The 15,676-nt window shown below is 35.4% G+C and overlaps 1 protein-coding gene across 1 annotated transcript in view; it reads right to left on the reverse strand.

The window, feature by feature from the left end:
• LOC117335123 (protein unc-13 homolog A-like) overlaps positions 1-15,676 on the reverse strand; it is a 179,480-nt gene that overhangs the window by 54,644 nt on the left and 109,160 nt on the right. Inside the window, 6 exon segments of the mRNA XM_033895048.1 lie at positions 3,398-3,504; positions 4,580-4,680; positions 4,682-4,701; positions 6,008-6,227; positions 6,832-6,909; positions 14,062-14,155. Of these exon segments, the coding sequence (XP_033750939.1) occupies positions 3,398-3,504; positions 4,580-4,680; positions 4,682-4,701; positions 6,008-6,227; positions 6,832-6,909; positions 14,062-14,155 (620 nt within the window).

Raw genomic sequence — 15,676 nt, forward strand, 5'->3', positions numbered from 1 at the left:
AGTACGGCTAGTACTGTAGCTATATCCAGAAACATTGGGACATCAATGTAGAATCAGAAGAAGCAGTTTGAGAATAACAGAATCTTACATGGGCCTGTTTCGTGGACAGGGAAATCTCAACCTGAGTATAAGAGTTTGGTTGGTCAGTATGAGGCTAATTTAGTGCTGACTGCTAGCCAGCCAAACTCTTACACAAGTTCGAGATATCCCTGTTAATGGTATCTGTATCTTTGTACTTGTCTTACTGCTGTATGTGTGAATGCAAAAAGATTAAACAAATATTACTAGAATTTCGTTAGCCATTCATCACAAAATATGTATAGGTACGGAAATAATTTATGTTCAAACAATGACAAAAACATCAATCAGTTATTTACATTTTAAAATTGTATTCATTATTTAAAAATAAAATTTTCTCTAAGTGTCTATTGTTTTTTCTGTTTTGTTTTCTGTATTTGGATGTGTACAAACACTGATGTGACAATGACTGAACAGCTTTAAATCTCCATAGCATTTGTATAATAGGTAATGACTGAAGCTGGTACTTCAGGCCAGAGGAGTAAAAAACGGCAGTCACATATACCATTTGTATTCATAGATCAATGAATGTCTCTCATTTGATACACTGGAAAAATGTAAACATCATATATTGACCATAATATATGTCAGTCATTGACCTATGAATGAACATCCACTTTTATTTACTACTCACACAGACAACAATGACATGTAAATATATAAAACTCTATATATGGTAAGCAAACAGGATATATATAGAGGCATTGTTCAAACCTATTGATGGAAAATTAATAGGTTGATGGTATATAATATGGACAAGCCCATTCCATACTGTGTAATATCATATCAAAGTGTGGCTTCAATTACTTAGACATCATCGGTTCTCAATATCACTTTACTTTCTCACAATGAATGTAATCTAAATTTCAGATGATTATATGGAAAGTTTAGAAACTATTACCGATAATATAATTTTACCAACACAATGTCATAAATTTTGAACATTTCTTTATAAAGTTTAACTTTAACAATTATTATTTACTCTTTTTGTTTACATTGTAACATTCTGGAAAGAATCTCATGAAATGTAAAATAATTTCTGTCAATAGGACAGTACATACTAATTCATCAACACAAAGTACATGTTATCAAGTGTTTCTGTCAATAGGACAGTACATACTAATTTATCAACACAAAGTACATGTTATCAAGTGTTTCTCAAAGTGTACAGGCATCACGTATCTAAACTACAGGCAGTCCTTACACACATCTCAAATCTTAATTGACCTTTGACCTTTGACCTTGAAATGTATGACATATAGCACCAGGTGTGGGTGATGCATGAAGATATATCTCTAAATGTTAGTTATGCCTCAGACATGATTGCAATGGAACAGAGACAATGAGAAAGACAATCACAATGACAACAACAACAACAACAACAACATTTATATTCTCAAACCTAACAATTAATATCATTACCCCATACCCTATATAAATGATAAATACTCATTTTTGACTATTTCTGGCTTTTTGTCAAATTTAGGCTGTATGGGTGAAACAGGCATAACTGTTTTCCTCATAAGAGCAAGTTCCATGCACAGAAATCCCCCTTGGAGACTCTCTCAAGCATATCTTTCCCTTTGGGTAATAGGTTTGAGGAAATAATGCAAGACGTACAAATCAATGCAATGACTTTCAATTTTCAATTTTTTTTAGTTTTCTTGGTTTACCATCCCATGAACAGCCAGAATATATTTTGAGGCTAGGTCTTCTTGTAATAGTTGGTGACTACCTCGCTGAACAACATATGGGAGATTCATCGCATGCCATCCAGAGCAATTAGGGTAAAAAGTCTTGCTCAAGACACAACCAAGACAGCACAGCCTGGCCCGTTTCTCAGCTTCCCGAGAAACATAAACTGACACAGGTAGGGAGTGTCACACCATGCATCTCGATCCTCTTTACCTGAGGTTACGTAGCCAGCGCTCTAACGAACTTATACCTGAGGTTACGTAGCCAGCGCTCTAACAAACTTAGCTAGAGAAGAGCAGCATTGATACTAATACAAAAGCAATGCTTTGTTGTGATTAATTAGTATGCCAGACCGTTAACAGGTTGTATAGACTTTTACTATGTCAACAACTAATGATTCAGAAATAAGAGAAAATCACAGGGTAGTATTATGGGAGAAATAAGTCACACAGTAATATGATGTATCTGTATCTCCAAACAAGAGGCCCAATGGGTATGTATCACTCACCTATATCAAAGTTGATCAGGTCATTTATTTGGATGTTAAAAAGTGATTATCACTGACCTTTGGCAAAAATTGATGGAAGTAAATCCCTACGACTAGCCAATGAAATAATAAAGTTACCAGGTAGGTTTTGTGATAGAGTCAATGACCAATCAGAATTGGAAAATTATGTTCATGTGTATGTTTAAAACATGAACTTTACTACTATGGACTTCCTGAGATTGTGATCAGAATTCCACCGAGATTGAAAAACTGTCAGTAAAACTGAACATTGTTAGATGGTGCAGGGAAAACAGGAATGGAATGAAAAGAACTATAAATTCAAGATGGTCACATTAAACTACAATTGCTGTTAGTCCAGAGTCTGAGTGCAAAGTTTACTGTCTAACAAAAATTCCATAACCAAGCTAGTGAGATGAAACTGCTGAATGTCTCTGGAAAGCACGCTATATATAGGTATAAAAGTCAGCTGACCTTAGACAAAACATCTAGTGGTCAAGTGGTCAGAGCTACCTGTAATGGACACTTTGGCTGACCACTCATGTGTGCCATGTAATACATGTTGTTGGGATTGCCTTAAATGGCCGCAATGTAATGGCCTAGGAACTTTGAAAACGTCTCTGAAATTACAAATCATCAACAACAACAAGTTAATATACATAAACAAGTCCCCATCACAGTCAGGACAGTCAGGACAGTAAGTAGCCCACTTTACCAACTATAGTCTCATTAAATACATTAATTATATGGCTTTTATCCAATTAACATGAAATTCTAGTTTTATTTCATTCAGAAAAGATTTTGTTTGAATTGTAGTAACTTGATGAGTACTATAAGTGGGTATTAGTTGGTGACTTGTATCCTGAAACAACATGTACACAAACTTTAGGCAGATAATAATGAGGTATACAATTTACTCCAATTATTAAAATTATCAACAAATATGTTGGAGATAACACTTTTTGAAAAAAAAAATTTTTTTCTAAAATTCTTCCTTTCCTCCAAATAAAATGTACACCTTGTATTATCTGCCCAAAATGAACAGGTAGAAATAACAAACATCACCTAGTGGACACACAGCATGCTGGACATCAGGTCAGTGGCTCACTGACAACTTACCAGTTATAGCTATTTTTGCTGACCACTTGGACGTTCCGTCTAAAACACTTTGTTTGACCGCCTTCATGTGTCCGCTATGAGATTTTTTGTCTACCCCGAACACTTCCCTTGATAAATAGTGCAGAAAGCATTGATGACATATGAACAAGGCTAATGGGTACTGGTACCTAACCTTCACCTGTGACAAACCCTTCGTGGACAGTTTGGGTGTCCATCACAGGACATTTTCTCAAAAAAGGGAGGTGCCAGAACCTTTTTTAAGGTACATTTAGTTGAATGTGGGCTTAATATTACTGAGTATGCATAAGCTTATCACAGGAGAATAAGAAAATAAGCTTATTTCTAGTATAAAATCTAATGTCTACTTCGAGAATCTTATTGACATGAAGTGAACAACAAATAAATATATAAATAATTACTCCATTGAATCTTACTGATTATAATGATATTCAAATTCATTAGGGGATTTCATCAGTGTAAACAATATGAAAGCTGATTTCACTAGAAACAGAATTCTTGATTAATGAATCATATCAAATTTTGTTGTAATACAACAGGTACCGCCTGTTTCAGCAATGAAAAGGTTGTCTCTGCATATTGCGACAACACTATTACTCTAAAGAAGTATGACAAGTCCTAGCAAAACAGTCCATTTAAGGGTACATAGTACCTAACAATGTAAATAAGTGGAGGTTATCTCCCAGAAATTATTACTATTTATAAATCTAGAAATTCCTAAATGCTTACAAATATTGTGTAATGTTTACATCTTGCATACTACCAAGAATTCAAATATTTCACTGATTATCAAAGTTAACAAGTAGCCATTCCATATAGAATATTGTTAATTTCTTGGTGTCCAGCTGTTTTTACAGGAGATGTTTATAATACACTTTTATAGTATTACTATAATTATATAACATTGCTATGTACTAAGTAGCATGTAGCTTTAGCTAGATCCAAAAGATAATCAAGGCAAAATGGCTGGAAATATTAAACTTCACATTTTTTTCCCCTCCAGAATTATCAAATTATAAAAAGATATATCATGACATACCTAAAATTAAGCAAACAGTCCAAAATATTGTTGAATGCAAGTGAGTATATTTCTAAAAGAATTTTATTTAAGTAATTCAAAGGTAATATCAATTCGCAATGCATTTATTTATATATATATCTTACCTAATTAGATCAAATATTTCCGGTTTATTGCGTTCACGGATCTTCATCCTATCCTTCATGGCCATTATGATATTATGAGTTTTATCTTCAGCTCCATGCTTTAGAGCTCTTCTCGGCCGCTCCTTGAAGGTAAGAAAATACAACAAAGTTAACAAGAAAGCCCATCGGTAGTATCTGGAATCTATAATTTTATTGATCTGAACAACAAAGTTAACAATATTCTACTAATAATATTGCAGGATGCAGGATATAAAACTATTGGCAGATGGTGGTCAAGTTGGTCTGGATATTTATCTGTGAGAAAAGAATCCCATAGGAGCACCTGTAGCAATGTATTGGTAATAGACAAGTTTGTTTCACCCTGTAACTCCCAATTAGGGGATTCAGCCACTTAACTTGACTTGAACAACTTTTCTTCCTTACACCCTAAGATATCTTCTTCTCTGTGACTTTCCTAGTATACATAAGGAGATATTTAAACAATGTGAATACTGTCAAACATGCCTAAGTGATCACCAGAATTAAGCGACCCCCTCTCTTATGTGACTGTATTTACCCCTCACAACGCTATTCACTAGCTTCCTTAACCTGGATTAAGACACCACCTGTCATATGTGACCTTTTTCTATTGCCTCCCTTGGAAGGTCATATATCACAAGTTTGACTGTATTTACCTTTCTTTGGCCACTTAACCCAACACCTAGCTAGGGGATCTGGGTCGGCCATTTTACCATCAGAGAACCCCACTTGCCTCAAATATCAAATAAACCATCTAGGAACATAAACCAAATTGTAGAGGAAGGTTTTGAAACAACATTAAAGATTACCAGTTTTGAGCCTCATAAACCCACCCCTAGAAACAGCACAGTTCCCCTTTCCCCAAGAATCCATTCAGTGGTTATAAAGAAGTCATCAATGTGAAATGTTTACACATTTATCTAAATAGTCTCCCTTTATCTGACTATGTGTGATAGTAACATTATACATTTATCACATGACTTTGAGGGTGATAGTCTGTTTGTATACTTCCCACCTGGAACTATCCTCAAAGGGCAAGGTAACAGGAAAGTATAGCTCTATCAGAAAAGGGCAGATCATTTCTGATAGAACTATTTTGAAAACTTGAGTGTCGTGATAATTCATCTAAATGTCACAATACTCAGCTTAATGCCAGGATACTCCTATTGGTGTCGTACAATTGTACAATTTGATACTGGTATTAATATCGCATTCCAGGTGGACACAGCTTGCTTATAGTGGCGATTTCATTACAGTCACTATAATGAAGCCTTCATGTCAGCCACCAGTATGAGAAATTCACATCCCCCAACCCCACCTCATGATGCTAAATTTTTTTTAAATTGTCCAATCAACCTTCACCATTTATTTCTGATTATTACATTTGACCTTTTGACCTGACATACTTACTCTGTAAACAGTCAGCGTTGAGAAGATCTTTACACTTCTCGTGACATTTCACCCCACATTCTGTACAGCGCACACCCTGCCGCACCATGCCCCATAGCATTCCTTCACATTCGAAGCAGTAGGTTGGAGATGTAGCCGTCCACACAACAAAGTTATGTGGGGTTGTACTGGAGATCGGGTAGATCAATGCCTGGAGGGTCTTCTTGTAAACATGCATTTTCTGAGAGAAAACAAACATTACAGATGTGTCATGTCTCCATCAAACGTTCCACGACAAAAGACATGAAATCATGCTCTTCTAAATGCTTTAAGTATTTGGAAAAGATTCAAAATGGATGATGAATTCAACATTTTTGTTGTCTAAACAAGGAATTATGAGGTGAAACATCAAAGTATAATTCATATTAAATGATTTTTGCAACCAAATGAGTTATGGAATCCTAAATGACTATTCCTGGTGCCACATGACAAAAAAGGAAGATGGCAGTACTTAAATTTGTAATCATATCCAGACTGGGTGAAGTAATTCTCCTTTTTATTGAATAGATGCATTAATTCAAGATGTGCATTTGCATTAACTATACCAGGATTTGCATTTCAGCTGTCTGAATAGTGATGTTCTGAGTCATTAATGTACTGGCTGCATGGTGTTGATGATTTACGAGTTACGGTAACATTAAAGTACGGAATCATTTAGAAACACTTCCACAGAAAACATTGAGAATTATGTTACAGAGACGGAAGGAAGATGGAAAACACGGAAACACAGACATGACATGTTTAAGAGTTCCAGGAGGACATGATATTGGAAGGAATACACTCACTAGTTCTTCGTCCTTCAATGACTGTCTGGCTACCATGGCTGACGGCACTCCAGCATTTCTGTTCTTCACTTGCATGGTCTGAAAGTCCAGAAAACCATGTATCAATCATAAACAGTATCTAACAGAAAAATGAAGAATGATCTGTTTGATTTCTTGGAATCATCCTTTTTATTTAAGAATGGTCTGGGGTTTTTTTCTAAGATAAGTCAATTTATTTTCATAAAATCAAACCAGTCCACTCAGCAATGCTGGCCTGAGAATCTTCTAAATGTAATACATTTCTTTTCTCTGTTTAAAATTAGAATATCTTCACAACTTTACTTCAAACTTATCTATTACTTCTTCCAGGTAATCACGATTTGTAGGTAAAGAATGTCATACATACATGTACAAATTGAATAAAGTTAAAATGGAAAATTACCCCATATCATCTGGTATAAAAAAAAACAATGCTTTTAATATGACTATTATCCAACAGATTTGTTTACATCAAGCATACACAGGTTTTTTGTAAACTATTGAAATACATCATTTAAGATAAGAATTGAAGACAAATATGATTTGTCAAACTATCAGCTTTCAATACAAGAAGTAAAACAATCCCCAACTTAAATGCCATCAAACTTCTGGGAGATATTTCACTTTGTGAAGGTTTAATTGGAACCTAATCTATTAATTATCAACATATTAACTTTCAGAAATATTATGTAACTATGTATAATTAAAACTTTACAACTAGCTGACATTTACAGTCTAAACAGCAAATTATATCTGTGAACATTTTCAAAAACCATTAAACTTGTACACACCTGATGAACTAATTGTTTGATACACCTAATAGGGAACACACACTTGTTCCTTTTCAATGTTAGACTGTAATTGCATTTTAATGATATTGTATTCATACAACAATTAAGATTTTATTACATTCAGAGACTAAAATTACATAAATCCCAAATCTTACTGAAGAGGCAGCTTGGTAATCAACAACCAAATTGTTATAAATACAAAATTAACTGACTGAAAGTTTTTATTCTGAAATCTTTAAATCATTAAACCATGAAAATATTCTGTTTGTGTCTGGTTGTTTTTTAAATATAGTATTGTATACTGTCTCAACAAATAACAAGACAGGTCAGGACGAGTTTTATCTTATATTACTTCTGGAATTGAAGAAGTGTTTTAAGGTGTTTTTCAAGATGGCAGCCATATTGGACACAACATTTGGTAATGACCATCTCGGGATCATTCCTGCTAAGTTTAAACAAATTCCCACATGGAGAACTTGAGAAGTAGTCTCACGATTATTTCAGACTAAATCCCACCGATCAAAGTGGAGGAGTAGATTTTGAATCATTGTGTTTTGCAAGAAAGGTGGCTACATTATACATACTTAAAGAAGAAGGTCAGTAAAACTATGATTTCACAATTATGTGACAAAAATGGCCACTGTGACTACCATGTCATGTTAACAAGCCAAAACATAACACTTCGTCAGCTTCCTTTCATCAATGTTCCATCAATTTTCCACTCAATGGCACCCGAGTGATTCAAACTGGAGAAGAAGTTTAAAATGCATTTTACAATATATATGTAGTGGCCAGCAGATATCTTGGATTTCGGACCAATGTGACAATTCACACTTGGTCAGGATCATCTCTGGGTCAATCGAGCTAATAGACTGACTCCACCAAATTGAGAAGAAGTTTACAATAGGTATTCTTCAGGAAAACCATGATTGAGCAATCCTATTACAAAATGGCTACCTTGGCTGCTGTGTTAAATTTAACAAAGCCAAAAGATAACAACATTTTGCTAGCTTCCTCTTCTTTGGCATCCCCACCAATTTGTTTGGCTAAATGGCACCAGTCAAAATAGTAAGGCTCTGCAAAACAGCCTTGTATGTTGATGCAACTAATTACACACAAAAAACAATGTTAGAAACGTGTAATGATTGTATAAAACAAATCCACAACAATATCAAGCCAAAGAGTGTAAAAGGCACCTAAACCTTCCTATACATTAGAAAAGCCAAACTGTTAGGACATTTTGTGATGTGTCTAATATATTAGATGAGATGAGATGTGGTTAATACACATAAAATTCACAATTTACCAGTCTGGAAATCTACAACAGTAAAAGATTGAAACTATCTCAATTATTAAACTGAACATTGTGACATTTACACATGAAATGCAGATATTAACCTCTTTCTTTTGTATAAAGGAAAGATCAAAATATGTAATATTATAAAAAAGAAACCATGTCAAATACAAAACTAATGCTAATACTAGTTATCTTTTTTCTTTAACAAAAGCTATTCTCAATTTAAAAGAAAAAAAAAACTGGAGACATTATATTTGCTATCTGAGCTTGTCCAATTTGGAAAGAAATAAAGTTCATACTAATATACTATACAACAAAAACATCTTCCATTGTTCTCGGGACAGGACGGAATTCCTTATGTATCAATATTTAACTTCAATAGAGGTCTCCTAGAAATCTACTGAACTCAGTTATGATGTTATTTTTACAGGTTTCAAGATAACAGATCTTTAAGTATGAAATACTGATTTAACAATAACTGTCACCAAGAAGACTGATTTAAATAACCCCTACTCCTTTAAAGTACCCTGATTTTCACTTTACCCCCAACACTTGTTGATTACTGGATAAGAAAAATACAGGCAAAATAGCAAAAGAAAAAAAAAATTATCATATATAAAATTATCATAAGCACCTGTACCTATTTTAGTATACAGGTGTGCTGACTGGCTAAATTAGTTTCAATAAGTTTGGATGAACACTGTTGAATGAGTAGTCCAGACAAAGGATGGCTGGCTAAATCGCTCACCGTGATATTTCAGTGATCTTAAGAAAAAAACTAGTAGATGAATAAATGACCTCTATTTCTCCTATTGGGCTCCACAACAGGGTATCCCTCGATCCTGCCGGCGATGGGTTGAGGGGGAAGTAATGAGTTTGAGTAAAGTTGACAGACAGACTACAGATGCCGCACCATGACATAATATAAAGGGGGAATAATGAGATGGAGCACTGCGTACATGGACACCAAGATGACCGCAATATATTTGTAATGCAAATAGTAATCTCAATTCAATTCACAAACATCAACTTCACAAAGTGGACATGCAAAAATGTAATCATGTGATCACCCGAGAGACACAGGGATTGAACAAATGTAGACATGCTGGAATAGTATCTGTGAAGTAACTTAGAAAAAAATAAAGTTTAAATAAATACAGAACATTCAATCTTACTGATTTGAACTTGGTTGACATCATAATCTATTAACGCAATTTACTTTTATTCAGAGATCCTGATGTGCTGACCTTTGAACTTTGGTCAACAGATTTTCTATGTTTTCTCAGAAAGAAGAAATATGGAATAAAGAATCAGAAGTAACTACACACTAAAACCAGACACAACACAGGACAATGTGTTAACCTTGACCTCAGAGAGATAGTCTATATATACAAAACTAAAGCTACATACACAACACAGGGCCCTGTCTTAACCTTGATCTTCATTCTCAGAGAGATAGCCTAAATATACAAAACTAAAGCTACACACACAACACAGGGCCCTGTCTTAACCTTGACCTCAGAGAGATAGCCTAAATATACAAACTAAAGCTACACACACAACACAGGGCCCTGTCTTAACCTTGACCTCAGAGAGATAGCCTAAATATACAAACTAAAGCTACACACACAACACAGGGCCCTGTCTTAACCTTGACCTCAGAGAGATAGCCTAAATATACAAACTAAAGCTACACACACAACACAGGGCCCTGTCTTAACCTTGACCTCAGAGAGATAGCCTAAATATACAAACTAAAGCTACACACACAACACAGGGCCCTGTCTTAACCTTGACCTCAGAGAGAGATAGTCTATATATACAAAACTAAAGCTACACACACAACACAGGACAATGTGTTAACCTTGACCTCAGAGAGAGATAGCCTAAATATACAAGAGATCCCAGAGGGATCTTGGCGCCCACCATTGAATGATCTTCATAAGTTCCATGTCAGATTGATCTTTTCTCTACTTTTCCCTTCATTTTACTAATCTGTGCAAATTGAGACATCCCTCCAGTACTTTTCAAACAAGGGAATCCTAGCTATATAAGAAATTTGAGATTTAACGATAATGGCTGTTTGTTTGCCAGGTTGTTTTGAGGACAGACTGGTCCAAAAATGCAATACAAGGGACCAGGGGGAACCTACTTATGAGATTTGAGCAAGATCCATTCAGTACTTTGAGAAATAGAGATAACAAACTTCAATTGTCAAAATCCAAGATGGCGGTCTGTCAGCCATATTGTTTTCCAATTGATCTCAAAATGCAATAAACATAAAGAGGCACCAAGGGGAACCTCCATATGAAATTTGAGAAAGATCCCTTCAGTACTTTCTCAGAAATAGCGATAACAAACTTCAACTGTCAAAATCCAAGACGGCTGCCTGTCGGTCATGTTATTTTCAGATTGGTCTCAAAATGCAATATGCATAACTAGGCACCAAGGGAAACTTACATATGAAATTTGAGAAAGATCCCTTAAATACTTTCTCAGAAATAGTGATAACAAACTTCAATTGTCAAAATCCAAGATGGCTGCCTGTCGGCCATGTTGTTTTCAGATTGGTCTCAAATCGCAATATGCATAACTAGGCACCAAGGGAAACTTACATATGAAATTTCAGAAAGATCCATTCAGTACTTTCTCAGAAATAGTGATAACAAACTTCAATTGTCAAAATCCAAGATGGCTGCCTGTCGGCCATTTGTTTTCAGATTGGTCTCAAATCGCAATATGCATAACCAGGCACCAAGGGAAACCTACATATGAAATTTGAGAAAGATCTCTTCAGTACTTTCTCAGAAATAGCGATAACAAACTTCAATTGTCAAAATCCAAGATGGCTGCATGTCGGCCATGTTGTTTTCCGATTGGTCTCAAATCGCAATATGCATAACTAGGCACCAAGGGGAACCTACATATGAAATTTGAGAAAGATCTCTTCAGTACTTTCTCAGAAATAGCGATAACAAACTTCAATTGTCAAAATCCAAGATGGCTGCCTGTCGGCCATGTTGTTATCCGATTGGTCTCAAATCGCAATATGCATAACTAGGCACCAAGGGGAACCTGCATGTGAAATTTGAGAAAGATCCCTTCAGTACTTTCTCAGAAATAGCGATAACAAACTTCAATTGTCAAAATCCAAGATGGCTGCCTGTCGGCCATGTTGTTATCCGATTGGTCTCAAAACGCAATATGCATAACAAGGCACCAAGAGGAACCTTCATATGAAATTTGAGAAAGATCCCTTCAGTACTTTCTCAGAAATAGCGATAACAAACTTCAATTGTCAAAATCCAAGATGGCTGCCTGTCGGCCATGTTGTTTTCCGATTAGTCTCAAAACGCAATATGCATAACTAGGCACCAAGGGGAACCTACATATGAAATTTGAGAAAGATCCCTTCAGTACTTTCTCAGAAATACCGATAACAAGAATTGTTTACGGACGGAGGGACGGACGGACGGACGGACGACGGACCACGGACGCAGGGCGATTTGAATAGCCCACCATCTGATGATGGTGGGCTAACAAAACTAAAGCTACACACACAACACAGGGCCCTGTATTTACCTTGACCTCAGAGAGATAGCCTAAATATACAAACTAAAGCTACACACACAACACAGGGCCCTGTCTTAACCTTGATCTCAGAGAGAGATAGCCTAAATATACAAAACTAAAGCTACACACACAACACAGGGCCCTGTATTAACCTTGACCTCAGAGAGAGATAGTCTATATATACAAAACTAAAGCTACACACACAACACAGGGCCCTGTCTTAACCTTGACCTCAGAGAGAGATAGCCTAAATATACAAAACTAAAGCTACACACACAACACAGGGCCCTGTCTTAATCTTGACCTCAAAGAGATAGTCTATAAATACATAAATAAATCTACACACACAACACAGGACCCAGTGGTAACCTTGACCTCAGAGAGATAGACTATATATACAAAACTAAAGCTACACACACAACACAGGGCCCTGTTGTAACCTTGAACCTTGAATGAAAACCTATACACAACACTAAAGCTTCACACACAACACATATCCCTGTTGTAAGATTTGAAACGGATGATAACTGAGTTTCATTGTTTTGTTGATCTGATAGGATTAATCTTAAATTGTCACACTTTTTGAGTACAAGACACAAGACTTTATCAATCATCTGTAACTTCTTATGCCTGAATTAAATATTCCTAAAATCTTATTCATGTGATCTGTCCAGTCTACATTAAACAAATAGAAGGACAGAAAACTGTGTCAATATTATGTACTGTATTTCTTAATCAGAACAAATAAAAAAAACAAAAACAAACTGAGGGCAAAAAATAAGTCCAACTTGTTTGATGAAAAAGAATTAAACTAAGGAAAATCAAATCTACCAACTGTTTATGAGAAGTCAGATACTACAAGAACTGTTTTCTCATATATATCATACAGCAGCTTTGTCAAATTCTATGGCTCAACACTTTCTTTTATGGACATTTTGTTAAACAGTCCTTATTTGTTTACTATTCTGACATTATATTCCACTTTGATTCGATATACAACCACACTTATGATACAATATGTATTGAAAGGTAGATTGGTCAAGTCTACATAATTATGCTAGCTACAGAAATTGTAATGCTTAGGGAGATTATTAACATCATCACAAGCAATAAGTTTGGATAAAAATCGTAAAAAATGAGAAATTCATAATATTGTCTGATTCCGATGATCTATTCTGTATTCTATACTCATGATTAGAGATTTGTTCAATAATTTCATATGCCACTCGCCTTTAATGAATTTGTAAAAGGCAGTTGTATAATATATAAAAATAAATAGAAAAAAGATATGCCTAATTAAAGTTCTAAACAACAATACAGACAACACTTTGAGTTACCTTTATAACCTGTCAGTGGAATGAATCAGTACATGGATTAGTAGACAAAACAAATCCAGCTATTTATCATATTATTAAACTGTTTTCTTTCAAGTGTGACCTTCAGTACAGCTATCACATCAAGTTATGGATATTGTGTTTTCAAATTATTCTGTTAATGGAACATGTATATCATACAGTAGTGTTACCATCAAACCTGTCCTCTCATACTTACCAAGTCACTGACTAAAGACACTGATTTTCTGCGTGGAGCTCGGATTTCTGGCATACTGTCTATACTTGTATAAAATGGATTGTGTTCAGGAGGTCTAAAACAAAACAAAAAACTAAAATCTGTCAATTAAAATCTCCAATGTAACATTTATATTATGGGCTATGATTAAACTATGACAGTATATCATTAAGAAAGGTCTGTTATACAGAAGGCTTAAAAGTGAGAAATTGAGTGATAAATGCATAAGCGATCAAAAAGCCTACAATTTGATGTCACGACAACTATGATTTAGGATTAATAACAACCCCCTCCAATCAGGTAGCATGCCTCCTTAACACCGAAACCTGACTGACTTATCTCCCCTGTTTTTGATTGACTAATAAGCGTAGACTAGTCTAACTAACATTCAGTGTGCATGTATCAACCTTTGTATTATTGTATACTGGGTGATTGGAAATCTAGCCTAAAGCAGTTTGTTACATTTTCTGATCAATTCTTATAAAAGTTTAGAATATAAACTAGTGAGGAGATAGTAGGGGATTCTAATGGTGATGTTGTTTGGACAGATGTATAAGCTAGAATGACAGAAAGAACTAGAACTGTCGCCAGGATGGCTGACTAATACCCCCGCAATCTGCATGAGTCAATGGTGAATTGGAACTCTTAATTAGAGGCTAACTAAGATAACCCAGTAATATAGTGACCAGTTTCCATAGCAACCATAATTTTGAGAAAAAGAAAGTGAGATGCACATCTACACATGGTCCTCTATATTTGTGTGATGTTTCATTGAAATCAGCCCTTCAGTTTAGGAGTTGTCCTGCACAAACTTAAACTTAAAGTTATGGTTCTTATCGAAAAACCTGTTTATAGTGACCAGTTGCCATAGCAACCATAATTTTGAGAAAAAGGAAGTGGCATGCACATCTACACATGGTCCTCTATATTTGAGTGAAGTTTCATTGAAATCGGCCCTTCAGTTTAGGAGGAGTTGTCCGGACAAACTTAAAGATATGGTTCTTATCAGAAAACCTGCTTATAGTGACCAGTTGCCATAGCAACCATAATTTTGAGAAAAAGAAAGTGGCATGCACATCTACACATGATCATTAATATGTGTGTGAAGTTTCATTGGAATCGGCCCATCGGTTTAGGAGGAGTTGTCCGGACAATCTGAAAGTTATGGTTCTTATCGGAAAACCTGTTTATAGTGACCAGTTGCCATAGCACCCATAATTTTGAGAAAAATAAAGTGGCATGCACATCTACACATGATCATTAATATGTGTGTGAAGTTTCATTGGAATCAGCCCATCGTTTTAGGAGGAGTTGTCTGGACAAAATGTGTCTACAGACGGACGGACGGATAGACAACCTGATTCCAGTATACCCCCCCTAACTTCGTTGCGGGGGTATAAAAACTGAGGAAGAGAAGAAGTATTCAGGGAGAAAAAAGGTTTTCTCCTTTCAGTGAAAAACCAGTTTGGAGTTATCACTATCTCTTGGCACATACATCCTCATGACCTTTTAACCTCTACAACAAGGTGTCAAATGTTAACGAGATACAAAAAGAAACCAGAGGAGTGATCTAGTAGGTTTTAATACACACAGGTAC

The sequence above is a fragment of the Pecten maximus genome, chromosome 9 (assembly GCF_902652985.1).
Source record: "Pecten maximus chromosome 9, xPecMax1.1, whole genome shotgun sequence".
Lineage (NCBI taxonomy): Eukaryota > Metazoa > Mollusca > Bivalvia > Pectinida > Pectinidae > Pecten > Pecten maximus.